Source organism: Bubalus kerabau, chromosome 3 (assembly GCF_029407905.1).
Source record: "Bubalus kerabau isolate K-KA32 ecotype Philippines breed swamp buffalo chromosome 3, PCC_UOA_SB_1v2, whole genome shotgun sequence".
Classification (NCBI taxonomy): Eukaryota; Metazoa; Chordata; class Mammalia; order Artiodactyla; family Bovidae; genus Bubalus; species Bubalus kerabau.
Genome location: NC_073626.1, coordinates 58,791,537 through 58,816,053, shown reverse-complemented (window position 1 = coordinate 58,816,053; position 24,517 = coordinate 58,791,537). Strand labels below are relative to the sequence as shown.

The following is a 24,517-nucleotide window of genomic DNA, read 5'->3' as shown; positions in this document are numbered from 1 at the left end:
GAAACAAGAGGGAGACCACCACATGAAGACAGGAGGCAGAGACAGGAGTTATAGCCACATGCCAAGAATGCCTGGGGCTACCAGAGGCTCGAAACAGGCAAGGAAGGACTCCCCTACAGGTTTAAGGGGGAGCACGGCCCTGATGATGCCTTGTGCGTGTTGCTGTGTGTGCTTATGCTCAGTCATGTCCCCACAGACTGTAGACTCCCCCATGGCCCCAGGCTCCTCTGTCCATGGGATTTTCCTGGCAAGAATAACGGAGTGGGTTGCCATTTCCTCCTTCAGGGGATCTTCTGGACCCAGGAATCAAACTCATGTCTTCTGCACTGAAGGTAGATTCTTTACCACTGAGCAACCTGAGAAGCCCACCTTAACTTTGTGGCCTTATAGCCTCTACAGCTAAAACAAGGCAGCCAGTTTGCAGTACTTTGTTACAATAGCCCCCAGTATTGAACAGGTAGAACTCAATTTGGGGCTTTTATAGATATATTTCAGCACATCTGCAATCATATTCCTACACACAAAACTGTTGGGTCAGAGTATATACAAGACTCTAAGGCTTTTGACTTGGTGTTGCTAGGCTGCCCTGTACATGACGGTGTTAATTTAAATTCTCTCCAGTACTGTGGGAGTGTCCATTCTTTACCCTCTGAGAGTAGTCTTTTTGTTTTTAGTCACCGTTCATTTCTGATTTGGGTAATCAAAGTATCTAGAGAAATATGCCAGAGCACGTTGAGGAGAACATTACAGACTTGTATCTTGGGAAGATTTAGTTGCAGTGTTTCTAGGCTGTTTCCTAGAGAGTGATCAAAGCAGGCAGAGGAGAGACAACAGTGTGTCCAAGAAGAGCTGTGGACAAAGCAATCACAGTGGAAATAAATATCAGCTTTATTAACACTCAAAGTGCCATTCATTTATATTCATTCCATAGTCCATAAGGTTACTTAGAGTAAGCCTTTGCACCACAATCTTTCAAAAAATGAACATGTAAGAAAAAGCAATTTTCATTGTGCTAATTATTGCAGGCCTTCATGCACGATAAATCTAAACAAAGATGTGTGCCAACCATATACAAATTTCCATATAAACAAAGTCATTGATCACTAACAAAATATAAACATGGTTTCTTTCACATTAGATTTAAAAAAAAAAGCTATTTACCAGCAAGAAAAAACAAGTACATAAAAACTGTAAAACTCAGAAATTTTATACATTTTTACAAGCACAATTTTGAATGAACACAAAGTAAAATGTGCATGAAATGTGGCACATACCACACTGTATCTGGCTTCTGGTAGGTTTTTCTAATCGTATCGGCTCCTTATAACATAAGCTTAGTGACATTCAACTTCAACAGTGGACTCTATTCCTAACATAAGTAATTTCACATGATACCGCATATTAAAAACAAGGTTCTCCTTAAGTACAACAACATTGTCAGATTGGAAATTTAATTCCCAATTTGTTTTCTGCCAGTTACTTAAAATACAAAATACGGTGTAAAGACACAATAATGTATGTTTGGACATTTCTAAACCAACTTATAGTTAATCACAGAGAATCACAATTTTTCAATATATTGTTTTATGAGTGAGGTCTGACCTTGCCCAGTAAGAAGAAAACTGAAAGTTGAAATCTTTGGGGTAGAATAAAGGAAATATTCAAAAACAGTAGGACAGGCGAACAGCAACTGGAGATATAAAAGCCTTGACATCTCTTCAAGATAATTTAGTTTCTCACATTTTTTCATAGCTCTGAGAATTCAAAGGCTGTTTTAGTGGACAGTGTTTTTGCTACTGCTTAAAACCTATTTTTTCCCCTTAATTTGCATTTCATAGAATTCTCAATGAGAATTCAATCTTCTCTGCAAGAGTATTTTAATTGATAGATATCTAAGTAAATCTGCAATCAACTGTGGAAATACAAATACATTTTGAATGGTAAAAACAAAATTAAGAAAATAGTTTTGATCAGCCAGCTGAAAATATATTCATATAGTAAATAATCTCTCAGAAAGCTTTATATATATTTAATTATTCTAACTAAACAGTACCCTTATAAAACAAGTTCATAAAAATGTAGAAATGAAAATAAGAAATTACTGGGATATATACACGTACCTACAGACAGAAAAAGACATCTCCACACACACATCCCCCAATACACAGAGTTACAAGCATACTTTCAACTTAGTCATGGATTTTAGAATACATATAAAATCAGAAAGTGATGTTGAACTCCTGAGTTCTCAACAAAGATAGAACCATAGATAAGTATACTTTGTAAAAGCATGAAAGTCCATCTAAATCAGTAATAGCAATGCAGTTACTGATGGCTACATCTTGAAAGAAGTTTAAACATAGAGACACAGACAGTAGTTCAATGCACGCATTCACGATGCTCACACATCCATCAACAATTATTGGTCAGAGTAGTAAATCAGTGTACAAATTAAACATTTCCAAAAATGTGCAAAAAAGTCAACCTTGATAGGAAAAGAACACCTCTGTACATAAACTGCCCAGCATTTAACTGAGATTAAAAACATTTACAGAGAGAAACTAACAGATTAAATATAGAGAATTTAATGGCTACATTTAAAAATGTACATTAGATCAAAGGGTAAATTTACAAATTGATAATCAGAATTTGCAACAATTAAAAGTTTATTCTCATATTTATCCAAGTTTACTTTTATTTACAATGATATCTGAATAAAAAGAACCATGTGAAATGTAAGAGATGTCAGACATTAAAAGTATTTTTGGTATTAACTCTTTTATAATATTTCAGAATGCAGGGTAGCAAATTTTAAAACCAACAACAATAGAAAAAATGTAAACCTTTTACTTACTAAGACTGTATTAAAAACAAGTGTTTGTTTTTAAAGAAGTATTCTTATCCTTAGACACTGCACTTTCACTTGAACGGGTTATATTGCAAGGGTTTGGCCTACTTTCTTTTGCCCGTAAACCTTTCCAGCACAAATGTTTACTTCCTCTTATTCCAGGTGGAAAAAAGTCTTTGGAAAAATGAGAACATGACAAATCTATTTTGAAGCCTAAGTGTCTAACAGAGTTAGACGTAATTTTGTTACTTATCTCTCCCCTCCAAGCAATGCTAATGCTAAATCACCAACAGTTAATTACACAAATAAGTGAAGACAAAAGTGCTTTTCAGTATCGTCACAAACTTTACTGTCCTCAACTGGCATTAAGGGACTCAGAAATCCTACTTGGGGACAAATTCTGCATGTATGCTGGAGAGCAGACTTGTCCTTGTCTTCCAAAATGTCTATGGCACAAAAAGTCCATAACCTACTTTTCTGCAAAACTTTCCTGGAATGCCCCTCAAGTCAAACACAAGTTCATAAATGTCAAGACATTAAGAAGAAAGTACGCCACCAACCTGAGGCATCGTGTGTCAATGTGTGTGTATATGCATCTGTGGTCAAGTGACATTAATAAGATTGGCACGTGTACAAGCTCAAGTTTGTAATGTCTATATAGTTCCATCATAGTTGAAGTAATTCTGCATGTCTAAATGCAAACACCAAGCACCTGTCCTTTAACTTGAAGGATAGACTGAGATACAAATTCTACTAGTACCTGTTTTATCATTTTTATACTATTAGCTTACAATTGGGCAGAAGTAACGGTGCTAATCATTTTGGCTATGTGTGCAGAGAATATAAAAGCTTTGGTTTAAAGTGATTCTGACAATACAGATTGTAAATACAAACAAGAAGTCATTAGGCATAGGGAATAATAGTAATCACTGATTTAACGCCTTTTCTGTTATTAACAAAAATAGCATTACTGTCAATTAAAATGCACAATTTTGAAAAATATGAAGAAGTACATGAGACTGTAATACAAGCAAAGATAAAATTTATTCTTTACTATAGCTATGACTCCTCCCTCAACTTTCTGAAACTAAACCATGTCCACTCTCACTACCATCGAGAGAAGGTTCTCTAAACTGCCCTAAGAGCGCACTACCCGCTACAGCTCTGAAGGTGAACACAGTCAGCAGGCATGATAACTCCCACACCTATTATGGCATCCTGTCCAGGTCGCGGCAGAAGTCAAAGCAAAGCTAAAGGTGACTATCAAGTAGGAACAGTAGCTTCACAGCACGCCTTCCCTAGCCAACCAAAAAGAGGTATAAAACAATTTCCTTTTGAACACTTGGTAAGCTAAGGATGCTTGTTTTGATAATGTCTGGCAGAATTTCTATTCCAAAGAGCTCATGAAGAACTACACAAAACCAATTACTTTCTATTTAGGAATTATATATAAGCTATTATACACACATACAAATTCAATTTTAATCTACTTTTAGCAACCAAGAGCTTGGCAATTTACAATAAATACCTTTATTCAACAACTGTTTGTACTAGCTACTTTTGGAAAATGTGCTGGCATTCCAACATCAGTAGGTTATACATATTTAAATTGTTCTTCCAAGAACAGAGACTAATCTAATTGGACATTCACACCTTTCCTTCCTTCCCACCCCTGCCCCAACTCTACACACATACACACACACACACACACACACACACACACACACACACACACACACACTCTTCACAGAAAAGCTAGAGTTTTAGTCAAAATGCTAGCTTAAAAGTAAGGATTAGAATTTGCTATCCCTGGATTTCTTGCTCATTGCCCTAAGTCTCATTGCCTTAACATTTGTAAACCATTTAAATGATCTCTTTAGGACAAAAACCACCATTCCAGTTCTTCTTTGAAAATTGTTAACTGAAACATGATATGCAAAGAATTTGAACAGTGCCAATGTGATTGAAAAATCAACTAATCAACTTGGAAAATAATTTACTATGTCTCTTTAGAATTAAAATATCTCTTTCTATCCTTATTGTAGAAATTTGTGTCTAGTAAAACTGCAATGTGTCTATCACAAAACAATGTTAATGTTTCTAACATATTTTTAAAAAAAGAGGTAGAAAAGGGTAGGAGGAAGCAGGCATTAAGAAAAGTTTAATGGCCAGTACACAGTCTAAGGCCAAAGGAACTCCTGAAGCCTACTGATTTTGGAGAAACTTTCATTGCGGTGGGTAATGTGAATTATTATTGATATAAAACAAAATTAAGGCATACAGAGAAAAAGGCACTACGAAAAATTAACAATTAAACTGCTTTTCATTAACATTTTAACCAATCTTAAGATTCAAATAAATATGAACATTACATGTGTAACAAAGGCCAAACTTCATATAAAACAGTAAGATCTCAAGATTTTCCTGATCTTAGTATAAACAACACTGTTGGCAGAATTCAATTTCTATCAAATGTTTTGGGTATTTTAATAATTCAGACCAAAAGAAAATATTTTCTTTAAAAGAAAAAAGCAGGGGAAAAAAAAAATACCATGTAATGGAATAAACGCCCCCATCACTGGAACTGTCTGAACAGAGGCTGGGTTTTCAGAGTCCTGAGCGAGAGGGGGCCTGACCTGTGGCAGATCTCTCCAGCTGGGGCGCTTCTGCTGTCTGCTGTTCAGTTTATCACGGCCGATGGCCACCCAAAATCGCTTTCCCCTCACCTTATAAGTAATAACAGTTTAAAACATCATTGATGAACTTTTCAGAGTTAAGATATGTCAAAAAAAACCAACTGTTTGCCCATTTTTTCCTCCTAGACTGTGACCTCCTTAAGGACAAGTTAATTTAATACCTGACACAGTAAGTCACAATATTGAATAAGTAAATGAAAAAGACTCACCATGTTAAAAAAAAATAGATAGATCCCTATACTTGGCTGACACTAGGTGATTTTATATTGAACTATTGGTTCCAAATGAAATCAGTGACAAAGAACTCCGCTGTGGGCCAAGGAGTTTGCATCTGGCAAATGTATTTGCTTTTGCTCCCAAGCTTGGTTGCCCCTATAAACTGTTCAAATTGTATTTTCTCAGTAATTTCATGTACTTTATTATACTTCCATCTCAGAAATATTACACACCAGACCTGACATATACAAGAACTGAAGTAGCAGAGACAGCTACTCTTAAGAAATAATTTCACCTTTTAAATGTAGCTTCTATTGGAAATAAGATAAAGACTCCTTCAAAGCCAATTCAATTTACTATGAAATAAGTTTTAATTTTTCTTTTCTAGTTCAGCCTGTGCATTAACATTTCAATCCATATAAATTATGTATGGTTGTCATGCCTTTGAAAACTTTCTAAGGCAGTAGTCTTCAACTGTTTCTCAGGTTAGAAACATGTTTTGTAAATGAGGAAAATTAAAGATCATCATATTGAAACTTTCAAAGTCTGTATATTTTAAAATACATTTTAAAGAATTATCATCAAAATTTCTATTAGTCATTATGATATTTTTCAACCCTTTTATTCAATATAATTTGTGTGCAATGTAAAAGATCTTGTATTTGGTCCAAGCCTAAGTCATGCCATCTTGAATCTCTCAAGGCCTAAGTAGAAAGATATATCCTGAAAAGCACATAAAAGACTGCTAGTGAATCTTCTCCAGCACCAAAAAGTCTGCCACTATCAAAGCAGAACGCATTTTAAAGGCACAAAGTTAGCAGTCTGGTCATTTTCCAGCCTCAGCAAAGAAACATTACAGTATAGAAGAATCAGGCTGTGCATTTAAAAAACAAAACACATTTATAGTCATCCTAAAAAGTTCAAATTTCATTTTTTGATCCATATCATTATTAGAAATAAAAAAAAAATGGAGTGTTACAGCCCCTGATAGATGTGTTTCCTTTCAAATTTTTATTTTTAAAATTTAATTTTGATCTTCCATACCTCACCCCACTTTAAGCTTTTTTGTTCTAGTAGTTTTTATATATATTAACTTTTTTGTGGTTTTTGGTACCTTTAACAACTTATATGAAATAAATTCACATCACACTTTTATATAACTCTGTAAACTATTATCTATTCTTAAGTCTTTACATAAAGAACAATACTTTTCCATAGCTAATAATATTTTTCTTATAAAACAAAGGTCTTATGCAGCAGTGTTAACATAGTAGTTTCTTTTCAGGTGATTTTATTTTCTATAGCATTTTGGAAAGAGAGAGAGACTGAAAAAAGCAAACATTTTGCTTTGGGTTTCACAGTCTCCCAAGGTTTCTCTTTAAAGAGCACTTGTCTCATATTCTGCACTGCTGATTACCCTGACAGACCAAAATTGAGCCAAAAGAAAATCACAAGCACACAGCACAAGGGAAGGAAAAGCCCACTGGTCCAGATACCACGGTCTTGCTCAAGTAGAAGAGATGCCTTCACTCATAAAAGATGAAGAAATTATAATAGATCCACATCCTTGGGGACTATGTTTATAGCACAAGATTTGGCAGTTGATTTTCTGGGGGGTGGGAGGTAGGCTACTAATTCATATTCTTCCTTGCAAGCTGCTTCCTTTCATTATACGGGAATAGGAGAAGCTTTAACAGCTGTATTTGTGCTTTGACTTCTTCTCAGACTAGCTAGTGGAATTTCAAATATTCCTACAGGGAATGCCAGATAGGACCTTGATACAGTAAACCAACATCTACTTAACTTCAGAAACAAAGTATTTTAAAACAGTTCCTAAACAAGCATACCTTTCAGCAGAAAATAAAATACCCAAGTCCCTTATGAATCCCATGAAAGGCATCACACTGAGGGCCTCCAGGAAGAATACTATTTTCTAGACCCTTAAAGTACTCAGCCCCTGCTTTAATATGCTGAAAACATTGCAAGTGGCCAAATCACTGATATCATTCATGTTTTTCAGTAGCACAGGTCCATCAGAGATAGTGGGAGTTTCCCAGTAGTCTCTTTCGGCTTAATGTCCTTGGCTCTTATGCTAGAAATATCTGGCAGTTTTTAACCTTCGTTTAAAGTAATTAATACTTTGTTTTAATATGCCTTTCTTTTCCCACAATTATGAATGAACTGACTTCCGAGGAAAGAATACATACATACAGATGGCTGAGTTCAACAGGCTCCATGTTTAAGTTAATTTTATTTCCAAAATGAAAGTTACTGATTTGGGTGCAATATGCAGCTGGTAAGAAAAGGATTGCTCCTTGCTGTTTGTACAGATCATTCACCCTTGACTTGAAGTAGTGATCTCTGCTCTTGTAAAACCCTCATTATGCACTATATCACTCTCTGAAATTTACTTTTTGCAAGGAACCTGCTTTGTACATAGCCATTTTTGGTTTATAACCAGGGCTAGTATTTATCTCAGGGATTCTCAACTTCAGCACTTTTAATATTTGAGGAGGATAATTCTTTGATGGGGAAAGGGAGGTGCTGTTCTTGTGTGTTTTAGTTTGTTTAGCAGCATCCCTGACCTCTAACCACTAGATGCCTCTAGCATCCTCTTTTTTATGACAACCAAAAATGTCTCCAGGCATTGCCAAATGCCAGGTAAAATTATCCCCACCCCAGCCATGAAAACCACTGTTTTACATGGTAACTGTTTTCTGAGGTACTTTAGTCCTCTGTGATCCAAAGAACAAGGGTTTTCTCTCACGACATTAGCTTTTAAGACATGGATACTGCAGGTTAAACTCTTAGTTCCTAAAGATGTTTACCTGTGGGGAATCAGGAGCTGGAATTGGAAAGATACAGTATGCATGATTTCACTTCTCCTTCCCCTTGATTTTGGGGCTTCCCCCTCAGGTAAAGAACGCAGTTTAACATGCACTCAACCACACTCGGTTCTTTTCATTTCTGCTGACTGGCAAATGTGGCCTCTTCTACTCTCAGACATTTAATTAGAGCAGTCTTCTATCTTTTAATTTGAATTTGCTTATTGACTTCACATATCTGCTTTAAAATAAAACAGTATCTTTTTTTTTTTTAAGCAGAAAGCTATCCCTCAAGGTTGACAGATTCCAGTAATATGGATCTATTATAGTGTATTTGCTTATTATACTGGTTAGGATTAACAAATAAACATACCTCTAGAGATTCATATTTTCTATCAAGATTCCTACTGAGCAAAAAGCTTGGTAGACAGAGGTTAGGATCTAAAGAATACAGATACAAGAAGAAACCTATATTCTTTCAGTTGAGTACCTATCCTAAACTCAAGTTTAGGGCTCAACCCCACAAACGAGAATCTATTTTAAATACTATCACTAAAAACTACAAATTATACATCATTTTTTTCTTCTTGTTTTCCATGTCTCCCCATCACTGCCAATCTGTCAGTGACACAGGGAAAGACTCTACAATCTTTAGGTATTCCAATGATTTTTTTGTACTAAAAAGAGTGACTATGTACTAAAGTGCTGTATGTCTCTGAACCACATCAGTACATTATAAAAATTAAAAAAAAAAAAAAGCTTCAAGTTCTTGTAAGGAAAAAAAAAGATTAAATATAAAAAATTTAGGTTACTATTATTATTAGTAATCAAATTTAACCAAGAATCAAGAGAAACACTTTTCCCTCTTGTCTTTTTCCCTCCGCATCTCTCTGTTATAAACAAGGGAAAGTGCAGTCAGAGAGAGGGTGCGTGGACAGCAGGGAGCCGGGCAGGCACAGAGGCCCCAGCGCTAGTGGCAGTGCACAAACGTGTGCCTCAGCAGGTCGTCGGCGGGCGGCCTCAGTTTGGCCTCTACAAAAATCCGTTTGAGGAAGTCTCGAGTATAGTCGGAGACATGAGGTGGCAGCTTTGGGTTCGTTGGCTGAGTGGCGATTTTAAAGATGGCAGCCATCGCTTCAAACTCGGCCCAAGGAGGCTTTTCAGTTAGCATTTCTACCACAGTACAGCCCACGCTCCTAAGAGGGGGAAAAAAAACACCTTACACAAACAACATCATCATGAAAGTCAGTTAACTACCTACGAAATGAGAAACGTGTGAAGTTCATATACATTTAAACATGACTTGGTTTCAAGTGTAAAACTTCATTACAAGGCTGTTACCATCAACAGCTGGAGCTGGGGTCACGGCCCTCGGCGCCCTCATGGAGCCACTGGGCTCTGAGGCTGACATTCTACGTGCCTCTGAAGGGCTCCTGCTCTGGACTGTCCATTTCCCCAGCAGCCCTGAGGTGTCTTGGAGCCCCTGTGAAGCGCCAAAAAGACGCAGGGGTGACTGAGGCCTCGGTTGGCCCGGCCAACCGCGTGATGGCCGGGACACCTGCTCCCAGGCACCAGGCCCCCTCCCAGCCCTGGAGGAGAATCCACGGAAGGTCAATGAAGACAACCTGAGAGAAGAGCACTTCAGGGCAAGAATGATGTGGTTTAGATCGACTGACATGGAGACCTGACAGAAGGAGCTGAAGAAAACAGGGCTTTTAAATTTGAGGAGACATTTTTAAGTGAATTTATGTAATCTTAAAGAAACATCTTTTTTCAAACTTGGTATCAATCCCAAACCCAAACAATGAGAAAAAAGTTGCTTTAAAGATAAATATGCCTGTAGTCACTACTGAACTCCCCCATAGGGATCTGTCAGGGATATAGTGCAGTTATAGGAAAAGTATTTTATGTATGCAGTCTCGAAGAAAAATTTATGTTTTAAGTCTGCATTTCAATGAATTCTAACAGCTGTAGAAATAAATGGGAAACAAATATTCTTCTTATTGCACCAAAAAGTTAAATTTGTGGTACATGAAATGAATTGTTTTATAATAACTGTTACTAATAAAATGCCTTTTAGTGCATTATATGGACTCTTAGTTGAACCAATACCCAACTTAAACATCTATGCAAACTTTAAAAAGTGCTTTTCTAGATGCTCAACATCACTCATTATCAGAGAAATGCAAATCAAAACCACTATGAGGTACCCTTTCACGCCAGTCAGAATGGCTGCAATCCAAAAGTCTACAAGCAATAAATGCTGGAGAGGGTGTGGAGAAAAGGGAACCCTCTTACACTGTTGGTGGGAATGCAAACTAGTACAGCCACTATGGAGAACAGTGTGGAGATTCCTTAAAAAACTGGAAATAGAACTGCCTTACGATCCAGCAATCCCACTGCTGGGCATACACACTGAGGAAACCAGAAGGGAAAGAGACACGTGTACCCCAATGTTCATCGCAGCACTGTTTATAATAGCCAGGACATGGAAGCAACCTAGATGTCCATCAGCAGATGAATGGGTAAGAAAGCTGTGGTACATATACACAATGGAGTATTACTCAGCCACTAAAAAGAATACATTTGAATCAGTTCTAATGAGGTCGATGAAACTGGAGCCTATTATACAGAGTGAAGTAAGCCAGAAAGAAAAACACCAATACAGTATACTAATGCATATATATGGAATTTAGAAAGATGGTAACAATAACCCTGTGTACGAGACAGCAAAAGAGACACTGATGTATAGAACAGTCTTATGGATTCTGTGAGAGAGGGAGAGGGTGGGAAGATTTGGGAGAATGGCATTGAAACTTGTAAAATATCATGTATGAAACGAGTTGCCAGTCCAGGTTCGATGCACGATACTGGATGCTTGGGGCTAGTGCACTGGGACGACCCAGAGGGATGGTATGGGGAGGGAGGAGGGAGGAGGGTTCAGGATGGGGAACACGTGTATGCCTGTGGCGGATTCATTTTGATATTTGGCAAAACTAATACAATTATGTGAAGTTTAAAAATAAAATAAAATTAAAAAAAAAATACAAAGATAAAAAAAAATAAATAAAATAAAAATAAAAAGTGCTTTTCTTTCTGAAAGCTGGTACTGTCTTAGAAGAGCTTTCCAAATGTAAAGTAGTGAAAACTTATACGTAGCATATATGTAGCAATATTATATGTAGCATACAATACATTTGTATAACTTTCAATATTTGATGTTTGTTAAACTCCACTCTGGGTAATCAAAAATGGATAAAAAATAATGAGAAATGAATTGGTGCTTTCCTCCTTTTGCTAGGATAAGAGAAAAGAAATTTACCATATTTCTTTTTTTAACTTTGTGTTTTTGAATTGCTTTGAAGGCATAATTTTTATTGCTTATTACTTTAGACTTGTACTTCTCAAACCTGACAACACTTCAGAAATCTTTGCCTGGGCCCCACTCTTGAGATACTCACATATAATTGTTCTGAGATGAGCTCTGGGTATAGTTAATTTTAAAGTACCAATCCTCCTTCTTCCCTCCATTTCTCAAATGTGTGGATAGGTTTGAGAACCAATAGACTAACAGGTTAAATTTTTCCTATTTAAAGGAGATCATCAATTTAAAGCAATACTTTTAGTTTTTTTTCTATATGGCTCTGTTGATGGCTTTGTTACAACTAAATTACTGTGTTATTATCTTGTTAACAAAATAAGCAGCTTATGTTTGAGCTAAAAACAAAAACCCAAACCTGTACTTTAAACATAAAAATCAATGAAAACAAACTACAATTTAAGCTCTCAAATTTGTTAGGCACAGAATATTATTCATAAGTTTTGCTCCATATAATTCTTTACACTGCCACTGAATGTAAGTGTTTTTTTGTCTTTATCTTACAAAGAATAGAAACATTAGAAATTCTTTGTCTTTAGGTGCCTAAAATGAGTACCTAGTAACAACCTTACTCAAAAGAGCTCATGTAAGTAGCTGGGGCTGAGAAGCAGGCAGGAGAGACTCCAGAGCTGCACAATGGAAAGGGTTTAGAGAACTGCTGACCTCTCAGGGTGCCCAATCTCAGGCTCAGGAGCTGGCGGGCAGTGAGAACTTGGTTAAGGAGGAACCAGAGTGACCTTTAGTGAACGGCAAGAGGAGGAACAGAGACTCCCCTCACTCACTTCCTAGCTCTGCAGTGGTCACAGAGAGAAACCTTCTCTTCGCCACTTCAACAAATACCAATAAACACCAAAGGAAAAAAACCACTTTTCTCAGTGGGAAGTAGGAAATGGCCGTTTTATGTTCTAACTTAAAATTATTAAGCAATTAAAGGTTAACTGACTTATAAGACTAGCAATAAAGATTAATTACTTTAAAAGTTCATCTGGGAAATAAAATGAAGACAGCTTTCTAATGATGAAATTTGCTTAAGATGAAATTCTTCTCAAAGAATGAAAAAATGGTTCGAAAGCTTTATTTATTTGGTCAGTTATTAAGCCTCAAAGGGCATAATTAAAATGATATCAATCCTTGTAATCCTGACATCTTATTTCAACAGTACAAAAAAGAATTTAAGTTCATTTCAATAATTTCCATCCTGAGTGGAAATATGTTAATAAGGTATGTGTTTTCAGGCAAATCCCGCGTCAAAACCTACCAGATATCTGCTTTTCTGCCATAGCCTTCTCCACTAATCACTTCAGGGCTCATCCAATACGGTGTGCCTGTGACAGACTTCATTCCCGTCCCTGAAAGACAGATGGTTTGAAGCCGTTTGCTGGCCCCAAAATCTCCTAGTTTGACGTTGCCTGTTGAATCTCGCAGAATATTTGCGCCTAAAACAAGAAATACCCTCATTTCATTATTTTTATTGGTAATCTGGAATATAACATAAAAGAAAACGGCAGAAAATTACTTAGACTCTTCAATCTGTCTCCAAATTCAGGCTGCTTCGCACCTCTGAATAGTACCTGGCATAATGCTAGGTGTAAGGTCAGTGTGTATTAAAGATTTATTACATGGAACAATGAAAATTTAGTGTCACTGTGTGTGCTTTAGGACCTAAGAAAAGGTTCCCCCACTGAAAAGGGCTGGTACAAGTAGGAGGTGAGGATGGAAAAGAAGTGAAAGGGGAAAAGGACTAAGAATGGGAAGTTCAAAAAAAAGGAATGGGAAGTTCAGGGAAGGATGATGAAAGCAATAGCAGGCTTTTGGCCCCAGCCTCTCTGTTATAAAGCAAGAAGCCCATGTCTACAAGATTATTTCCCTGTGAACCTAGCCTCTCCTCAGGAACCTCCAGAATCAAAATTTCTCCTCCTCAACTTCTATATAGTACATTTTAAATCTATTCTAAGCAAGCTTCAAGGTTTCTGTTTTAAAATTTCATTTGTTCTGTAACAAACTTTTAACTTTATTTATTATAAACTGATCACGATTGCTTAGCTGAGAAAGTGTTTACAGAGTCCTCCACTGTAAAGTTACTCTTTCCCCCTTTCCATACTCAGCTCTCTGGAAGAAGTTCACTAAGTATAAGTGAGTGAGAAATTATGCTCTAGGCTTAGTAGTTACATATATTATTTGGAATTATTCTGCATGGGAGATTTGTCTCTTCTTTCCTATTTATTTGACCATCCATTTCTCCCAATCTGAATATGTGGATATTTACTTTGTACTTTGGGTTATAAACCAATGACTTTATTATTATTTCTGTTCTGTTTTTGCTCATGTTTACAGCTTTGTCCACTGGGAGTCCTCTCTGTTGGCTCCTGTGTCTCCCTGCCGTAACTCGGTCATCGTGTCCTCACTTGGCTGGATTTCTGGACTGTTTGTGTCAGCACTGCCTTACATTCTGGAACTAGAAGATGCTCCACGCTCACTCTGCGCCTCCGGCACCGGCTCTGCAGTCAGCCATTTCTCCAAGGGGCACTAGTCCCTCTTAGTGGAGAATGGGATCAGAAACCAACAATCTAGGAGCTAGGTTCATTTATTTTTATTCTCTATTTTCCCCTTTACCATTCTTTAAACTCAACCTTTTTTCTAGGATTATAAGTCTAGTTTCTTCGTATATAAATTATCTCTAAAAAACTACCCTTTTTTTAGTAGTTACATATATTATTTGGAATTATTCTGCGTAGAAGATTTGTCTCTTTTTTTCCTACTTATTCAACCATCCATTTCTACCAGTGTGAATACACGGATATTTATTTTGCACTTTGGTTATAAACCAATGACTTTATTTTTTTTTGCTCATGTTGTTCCAGCTAAGTTGCTGTTTTTAAACAAGTAATTTATTTTATTGACTTATCTAATTTTAGTTTCTAAACTTTACCTAAAATCTTCCTAACCTTCAGCATATTTTAGATTAAAAAAAAAGATTCCTATCTGTCTTCTTCTTCTTTTTTTTTTTTAAAACAGCCTCTAAGAAGGAATGTGAATAGTGGAGAAAAACGTATATTATAGACTGGAGAGAATGCAAACTGTCCATCTCTACCATGAACTTCTGGCCCTGTCTTCTGTTCTCCAGCAAATTTCCCAGTCTAGTCAATTAAGGCCTGTCTTGAGGGGAGAGTCAAGGATTCGTTCTCTGCATGCATAAGCCAAAGTATGCCTTGGTACCAGTGATTCTCTAAAACAGCACTGCCTTTTTGACACCTCTTGCTGTCCAATACTTAAAGAAGGACTCTGTCAAAAAAAACCACACCACTGTGTCTAAAATATTTAAGCTGGGGAAGGACAACCAACAAGCCAGTTTTTAATGGTTACCACCTGGGCAGAAACAGTCCCAGGCAGGTAGACAAGGAGAGCTATCGCTGGGAAGTCATCACCAATGCTGAATCAATGCTCATCCATACAAAGGGCTGAGGAGAAAATGTATATACCAGGTTCCCAATATAGTTACCTAACTTTTTAAAAACTTACTTTGGATATGTTAAAAGTAAACTGTTAAGGAGACTTTTCAAAGACACACAAAAGCAGACAGAACACTGCACGGCCCTCTCACCCAATCCCAGCAATCATCTGGGCAGCCTCTTCTAACCACACTACTAGCCGCTCCTTCCCCTCATATTATCTGAATCAAATTAAAGACATCATGATCAGTAAAAAGTTCAGTACACATCTTTAAAAGACAAGGACTCTTATCACACATAAGACAACAGACAATAATTCCTTGATATTATTAAATATATAGTCAGTGGGGTTTTTTTTAAGTTTGTTGTTTTTTTTTAAATCCAAATCCAAATAAGGACCTTATGTTGAGAATCACTGATACATCTTTTATGTCTTTCCTAAAGTTTCTTCCAATCTTTTTTTTTTTTCTTTGCAGTTTATGAAGAATCTAAGTTGTCTGCCTACAGCTTTCTTATGGTCTAGGTTCTGCTGAGCCCATCCTAAGGAGTCATTTAACATGCTGATCTGTTCTCTATAAATGTTCCATAATTTTACAATTTGGTAGCTGAATCTACAGGCTTGATTAGACTCAGGTTCAAAAAGAATTTGGGGGGGGGGGGGGTAGGAAACTGCTTTGTAGATATAGTCTACAAATAGGAAGTATGCAATGACAGACTGTCTCTGTGAGGTGATGTTAGCAACCATTAATGTTTAGTGCATATATCTATTAATCCCATTAGTAGTTGTAAAATGGTACTAGTCTATCATTCCCTCTTTGTTAGCCAAAAGATTTTTATAAAGGTCATCCTCTATTTAGTCCTCAGTAGAGAAGGCAATGGCACCCCACTCCAGTACTCTTCCCTGGAAAATCCCATGGACAGAGGAGCCTGGTAGGCTGCAGTCCATGCGGTCGCCAAGAGTTGTCAGGACTGAGTGACTTCACTTTCAACCCACTCCAGTGTTCTTGCCTGGAGAACCCCAGGGACAGAGGAGCCTGGTGGGCTGCCGTCTATGGAGTCACACAGAGTCAGACACAACTGAAGCGACTTAGCAGCAGCAGCAGCAGTATAGTTCATAAAAGAAAGGTCAAATAAAGAAACCCTATTATGAAATAATGAGCTGGTTCCCTACTTTTCATTATGAACTCATGAGTCTAAACTTAAAAGTAAGCAACTAGCTTTCTTTTTCCCTTGCCATTTAAACACTGGTCATTCTGGGACTTCCCTGGGGGTGCAGTGAGTAACAATTTTCCCGCCAATGTAGGGGACACGGGTTCGATCCCTGGCCTGGGAAGATTTCATATGTAGCAGAGCAACTAAGCCCCGTGCACAACTACTGAGCCCGCGTGCTGCAACTCCTGAAGCCTGAGCGCCTGGAGCTTGTTCCCCGCAACAAGAGAAGCCACAGCAGTGAGAAGCCCTCACACCACAGCGAAGAGTGGCCTCTACTCCCTGCCAACTAGAGAAGGCCCATGCAAAGCAATGGAGACCAAGAGCAGCCAAAAATAAATAAATAAATAAATAATAAAAGGTTTCTCTTTAATTTAAAAAAAAAAGTTCATTATAAAAGTTTAGAAAATACATAAAAAGTAAAAAAATATGAAGGAAATAAACAATTACCACTCATCCTGCTACTTGAAAATAACCACCATTAATCATGTGAAAATTGTTCTACATCATACTTTAATTTTATAAACTTGAGATCATACTGCATATTCAATTTTATATCTTACATTTTTCTTATCAATATATTCACCCTATAATGTTTTTCTCTTTAAGCTTTTTTTTAAGTGGTCTCAAATTCTGTGACAGATTTTTGGTCAAGTTGTTTTCATTAAAAAGTACTGATTTTTAAAACTAATAAACTGCCACACACAAAACATATGATCCACAAAAACATTCTCCTTTCCTTCGGAAGGTTTTACGACGCACTGTTATCATTAACCAGTCTTCGACTATTACTTAAATGGCCAATTGAGACTAACAGTCCTGAGACCGTTCTTCCACCACTGATTAAAACTGGGGTGGCAGGTATTGGGGATAATATTCATTTAGCCTTCTGAGCTTTCTGGGCAGACCTAGTGACCTTGCCAGCTCCAGCTGACTTCTTGTCCACTGCTTTGATGACACCCACAGCGACCATCTGTCTCATGTCATGCACAGCAAAACAGCCCCTTATAATGTTTTTAAATCAGCTTGCTTCCAACTTCCTCATGTTACTGGCAAGGTCAGAAGAGGATCCACTTGAGCACGTAGCTCCCCTCGGTTCCTTTACCTTATTTATTATGAAGGCTAAAGAGAAACTGGCTTGAATAGAGATTATTACTAACAGAATAACTCACAAATCATTTCCCTACAAAGTATAGGGCGTATACTTAACTGAAGTATACTTGACCTACAACACTATGTTAGTTCCACAGCATACAACACTGTGATTCAATACTTCTATACATTATAAAATGGTTACCACCTTATGCAGTTCTTGGCTTTCAGGTTTTGAACTTTACATCTGAGGTCTGCCTAAGCAGGGAAAATTTTGAGGTGAACAACAGGCTCCTATTTCTTTCAGATCATGAGTCACATTGCCATCCTCTAAGAGTCACTAGGCAGGTCCATTCTGTACATGTGACCCAGCTCCAGCATGCTACAGCAGACTCTACTCCATGACCAACACTGGTTAGGAATATTCTCCTTAGTCTGACTATGGCCATATTTGGGGTGTGACACACCACAGGAAAGAAGTAACTTCCTGGTAGCTCGTAAGAGCCCCCAGAAAGACTGATGAAAAACTTTTTACAACTTGCTTATCAAAGCTCAGTCTTAGGCTCTCTTATTCTCTTCAGTAATGAGGTCCATTTTCCACAGCTTTTAAATACAATCTCAACATACATCATCACTGTAACTAACTTCTGAGTGCTTTCTAGATACCAGGCATGATTTTAAGGATGCTATACACATTAACTCATTTAATCCTTATAAGAACTCTGTGATCTGTACACTATTATCACCCTCCTTAAAAATGAGGAGCTGAGGATTTCCCTGGTGGTACACTGGATAAAAATTCACTTGCCAACTGAGGGGACACGGGTTTAATCCCCGATCAGGGAAGATTCCACACACCTCAGCAGCTAAGCCCATGCGCCACAACTGCTGAGCCTGTGTACCTAGAACCCGTGCTCCAAAACAAGAGAAGCCACCACAATGAGAAGCCCATGCACCTCAACTAAGAGCAGCCCCTGCTTGCCATAACTAGAGAAAGTTCAAGTGCAGCAACGAAGATCCAGATCGGCCAAATTAATGTTTAAAAACTGAGGAGCCGAGGCATAGAAAGACTAAGTGTCTTGTCCAAGATTACACATGTGATGATGGATAAAGCCTGAATGCGAACTGGGTCAAATTTGAGCCCCTATTTTTTTTCTTAATTTTTAATTGGAGGATGTTTTACAATCTGTGTTGGTCTCTGCCATGCAACATAAGTCACCCATAACTATACATATACCCCTTCCCCGTTGAATGTGTCTCCCGTACCCCCTCCATGTCATCTCAGAGCTCCAGGCTGTGATCACTGTTACACTGCAGCTCCCCACCGGCTATCTGTTTTACACCTGGTAATGTGTATGTTTCAATGCTCCTTTCTCAATTTGTCCCACCCTCTCCTTACCCCAAGAGCCCCTATTCCTAACCACTATGTTCTAAGCCTGTGCACTGTGTATGAAAATATGTCTCATTCTTATGCTCATTTGAACTTTACTGATTCTGTGAACCTCCACAGGAGAGCTTCCCTCTTTTAGAAAGCTGAACAACAGGACTAGCTGGAATTGTTTTCCTATGGCATTGTAGAGGAAGATGAATTAATTTAAATGTTAAATTTCTTAACCATAGCACATTTTCATTAAAAAAAAAAAAAAAAAAAAAAAACCCTGAGTACTTAAAAAAACACCTCACGACTTACCTTTTATATCTCTATGAACAATCATATTACTGTGCAAATAATGAACTCCCTCAAGAATCTGACGGGTGTATTTCCGGGTCACATTCTCAGTAAGAGCTCCATATGCTTTTAATTGGTCCTTAATGGAGCCCTAGGAAAAGAGAAAACAAAAGAAAACTATAGTATGGTTGGAAAGGAAAAACACTGGTAAATATTTTTAAGATCTGTGTACCTATATTTATCTATTATTCTTATTGACTGAATGAAGTGCTCTTTATTTACTTGAAGCTTAGTTGACATACAATGTCATGTTAGTTTCAGGTATGTAACATAATGACTCAACATTTAAATACATTACAAAATGATCACCACTGTGATCATTCCTGGTAACCATCTACCTCGGTACAAAGTCATTACAGTATTATTTGACTATATTCCTTATGCTGTATATTACATCCCATGACTTACTTATTTAAAACTAGATGTTTTAATTTAGAGAATCCTAATCAATTACTAGAAGGCTCTAATTGGAGAACACAGGAATTCTTAGAAAGGACATTATATGCCATTAATTTAACACAAAACTCGACTGTATTTCTGGACTAGAACTGTGAAAGAGTAAGTGGCATAGCTGAAGAAAGCCTTTAAATTATTTTTGACGGACACCCTTGTTTCTGTGACTGCGCTGGTTCTATCTCCTGTCCTCTTGCAATTAGTACAATTTTTAAAAATCTCCAGTACTTTTTATCTTGCTTGTTTTTGCCCTGAATACATTTTTTTTTAATTTTCCTACTTGCTCTTCTATGTATGTCCTACTTTAAATTTATTTATTTTGTTCTTACTTTGTTTTTAAAACACTGTTTTATTGATATCTGAAAAATTACTTCTCAGGAGAAAGAATGGGTATGATTAGAAGATCAGAAGACATATAAGATTTTAAAGTTTTTCTTTTATATACTCACCATTTTAGCTCAAAACATGAGAAAAATATATTAAAAAGGGATTTCTAATTTTTTGAAGTCTTTTTAGGCAGGGGCTATTTCTGAGAACAGAGAATCAATCTGAGGTAAGACATGGGCATCTGAATTTTGAAAAAGCTTCTCTGATAATTCCAACGTGCAAATTTGACAATCACCACTTTAAAAGATAGAAATAAAATGCTTCCTGAGGGACAAAATCTTTTCCTTTAAAGAAAAAATGTATCCAAACGTTCCTGTCTTTCTTTCAATTCTTGTAAACTGTATACTCTGTCATATAAAAATAGATCCTTGGGTTTTGCAGACTTAGCCATATGCTGTTCCCACTATTCTGAGCAATCCCTAAAGGGACAGCAAGATGCAATTCTGCTAACCCTGACTTGCAGACATATATTGAAAGCCTTAGACAGTGAGTGACTCAAGCTAGGCAACCAGGCATACCTATAACTCAATGTGGCTTATTGTTCAAGTCAACTTACTATGTCTCTCTTGTAGTAATGCACAAAATAACACAGCTAGAACTGAGCTTTCCAAATTATAAGCCCCCAAATACCTGTAGGCTGCAAATGACTGCCAGACTTTTGCATCCTCTGGGTCCTCAGGCAGCTAGGCCAGTGGCCCATGGTGCTAACAGCTCTCTCAGTGTAGTCTGTATACTGCTATGTAACATGAAAATGTTACCTTCTTCGGTGTGAACAACTGGAGTGGGCTGGAAAGCACTGTGCCAGATATACTGTGTGTGTAAGTAAGAGTAACAGAAGTCAACTGCTAATCCAGGCACTGGAGATAAAAGAAACTTACAGTTCTAATATGAAAATAGTTCTAGATTAACTAAAAAATGGAATGCTATTTTTGGGAAAATTGAAGAATGATGTTTCTGGCAAAGCTTGAATCTAGGGCATAAAGGGGCCCACTATACCAAATCTACTGATGGAAATTACACAGAATTCACAGACCTGGAGATTCAGCAAGGTCTAGGAACACTTATGTCCAGTCCATATATGCCATGGGTTTATCATACAAGAACTGTAATTAATCTAGTAACATGCTTTTCAAATTCAAGGACTGATAACCTATACTTTGAAAAGATAGCTATCTTTACAAAATCTAATCAGAAATATGATCTAATACCTTTTCCTGAATAGTCCTAGTTTAGTCTTAAGACTGCTAAATATATAAAGATGACTTACATCTCTATTTGGGACATAAATTGGTTCTAGCCAACAAACCAATTTAATTAACTTTATATTCAATAATCTCCATCTCTAGTCACATTTATTCATAGGCATTTAATGGAAATCTGAATAAAAGAAAAATCAATCACAACACCAACATAATACATTTTCATTTTTTTAGTTTCTTCTGTTATTTTTCAAATACAGATACTTTTAAAATACCATTACCAATATTAAAAAGCATTTTATATTCTTTTTCACTCTCAAAGTACTTCCTACTTCCTCCAACTTTGTTACTTGGTTTTCACAATTTTAAATATATATTCTCTTGGACAATGTCATCATAATTTACTCCCACTGAGTGAATTGATATTTCCACTTTTCCCATTACAGACAGTACTATAACAAAGGTACACAACTTTCTTCCTCTTTTGAATTATTTCTGTAGACTAAATTTTAAAGAACAATTTTTACACTGCCAACATAATCTTCGAAAATAAAACAGCAGCAGTGATGAATAACAATAATGTCACTATAAACAATTATTCATGAAGATAAAAATCAAAGTTTACTGTTGCTCTTGTAAGACTGAGGATGGTTAAAACCATTACAATCAGTTCTCTATATTCTCGGACTCCAAATCTCCAGATTCAACCAACTACTCACTGAAAATATTTGGAAAAAAAATTTCCAGAAAGTTCCATAAAGCAAAACTTGAATTTGCTGCACTGGCAACTATTTATGTAGCATTTTACAGTGTATTAGGTATTATAAGTAATTTAGAGACGACAATGTATATGGAAGGATGTGTGTAGATTATATGCAAATACTATACCCTTAGATAAGGGACGTGAGCATATTTGGGTTCTGATATCTGTGGGAGGGCCTGAACTGTTCCCTGGGGATACCAAGGGACAACTGCACTATCAGATACTGGTCCATGGTTTTGCTGATCCATAAGATTAAACTGCAATATGTATATTTTATTTTACATACAATTCTAATAAGCTCTTTCCTTAAAGATCCACAAATCTTTTTCTAACACATATCACCTATTATGAGAATGAATGTATTTTTAAGTGAGTAAATATACCACCATCTTGAAAATCATTAGTATTAGAATGTACTCTACATATACTAAAAATAATGTAGAAGGAATGAAAGAGTTTTTTGCAAATCACATTTTCACCTCCTAATGAAATGAATGACTCAGGCAATTCTTATCAATCTGTGTTAAAAACATTTAGGTAGATGATTGAAAAGGAACTGGATATTCCCATGTGCCACTGCTACCGCTCAGATTACTTTCTGGTCTTCAGAAAAACAAAACTTTACAATGGAGAAAGCAGGATGTCAATCACCCTAATCAAGCCGTCAATCTTAACATCACTATCAGAACCACCAGAAACTGTATGTCTTCAAATGGGATGCACAGCATCATCTGGGATGCATGCTGGTAAAAGCTGAATTTGAATATAATTTAGATTTTAGATCTAACTTGGAGTTTATAGGAAATATGGAGACAAAGGAACAAACTAAATACTACCATGAGGATGTGATCAGAGAAGTCTATAAGATGAGACTGTCAACAGAACAACTAGCTTGGTCTCTGTCAAATCTACGTCACCTAAAAATTGTTTTATGTTAAAAGAGGGGTAAGAGACATAGTAGCAAAATGTAAGGTGTGGTCCTGGGCTGAATCCTGGTTTGGATAAACCACTTGTGTGTTATTTTTAGGGCACTTAGGGAAATCTGAGTATAGACTACTCTGATGTTTATAACCTATTTTAGTATACTTTAGTATTTAAAAAAAAATACAAAGATAAATGAAGAAGATAGAAAAATAAAATTATATTAAATTTAAAACTCTTCCAAAATGTCCATAACATTTTATAATCAAAGTTGTTGTTTTTCTTTATCCTCAACTAAGATTTTAAATAGAATATCTCTAATTTCAAAGGATGTACTAACTTACCCCTGGCATATATTCCATAAATATGGAAAGTGTTTTTTCCTGGGGATCCCTCAAACAGCCGTAATACTGAACAATTCGCTCATGCAGCAAGTTTTTCAACAACTGAATTTCACACTCAAGTGCATTTACTTCCTGAAAGACAGAACTCACTGTTAAGTCTATTTTATAGCATTGCTAGTAAAAGCAAAAAAAATGCAAACATCATAGACCATCAAGGTGATTTCATTCTGAAATTTCCACTTCCCAAAGAATAAACATTTTAAAGTCTCTAAGCAATAATTCTGTAACAGTCCTTGATGGTATGCTAAACCAACACTAAATCAGGTTAAGAATACAACTGAGTACTAAAACAGAAAATCCAGAGTACACAGCAAGTAAACATATCCATTATCTATTTTTTTCAAATAATTTGCATTGAGGAAAAACAAAAAATTCTATGGTGTGTTATATTTATTTTAGTAAAACTGGTTCTTATAATGTGACAAAGTTGCTTGTTCAATGATTCTTACCTTGCTGGTCTCAGGACTATCTGGGTCAAACTGAACTTGCTTAACAGCCAATTCTCTTCCTGTATCAACATCGTAACAGAGGTAGACCCTGCCAAAGGCTCCCTGGCCAAGTAATTTGCCCAATCTCCAGTTGGTTGGAGCACGAGGTGCTAAAAAAGAACATTTTCTTAAAATGGGAGTAGCCCAATGGCACACAATGGTTAAGGACTATTGCACTGGTGATATCTTTAATTGAATATGCTTGGATATTAAGAGAAAATCATGTTCATCCAAATTCATAATGATCATCATCTTTGAAAACTGTAAGGATTCTAAATCCAAACATGGTTCAGATTCCTAGGACTAATTTTTTCCAATGAGGCTTTTTTTTACCCGATTATAAATATAATAGCATCTTTCACACAATTTAAAATGCCACTGATTATGTAAGATGCACTATTTCTAATCTTTATTGCAGTAATATTTGTAATAAGTTTTTCCATCTGCCTACAGTGTAGA

General features: G+C 36.6%; 1 protein-coding gene across 3 annotated transcripts in view; it reads right to left on the bottom strand.

The window, feature by feature from the left end:
- Window positions 1-864: 864 nt before the first annotated feature.
- Window positions 865-24,517, bottom strand: part of MAP3K2 (mitogen-activated protein kinase kinase kinase 2) — a 92,479-nt gene continuing 68,826 nt past the window's right edge. For 2 of the 3 annotated variants that reach the window (XM_055571904.1, XM_055571905.1), the window contains exons 13-17: window positions 24,020-24,168; window positions 23,511-23,642; window positions 19,405-19,534; window positions 13,223-13,400; window positions 865-9,781 (exon numbers count right to left, since the gene is read on the bottom strand). In XM_055571904.1, coding sequence (XP_055427879.1) covers window positions 9,556-9,781; window positions 13,223-13,400; window positions 19,405-19,534; window positions 23,511-23,642; window positions 24,020-24,168 — 815 coding nt within the window. In that variant the 3' untranslated portion in view covers window positions 865-9,555. The remainder of the gene's footprint in view (window positions 9,782-13,222; window positions 13,401-19,404; window positions 19,535-23,510; window positions 23,643-24,019; window positions 24,169-24,517) is intronic. The other variant, XM_055571906.1, reaches the window with a different exon arrangement.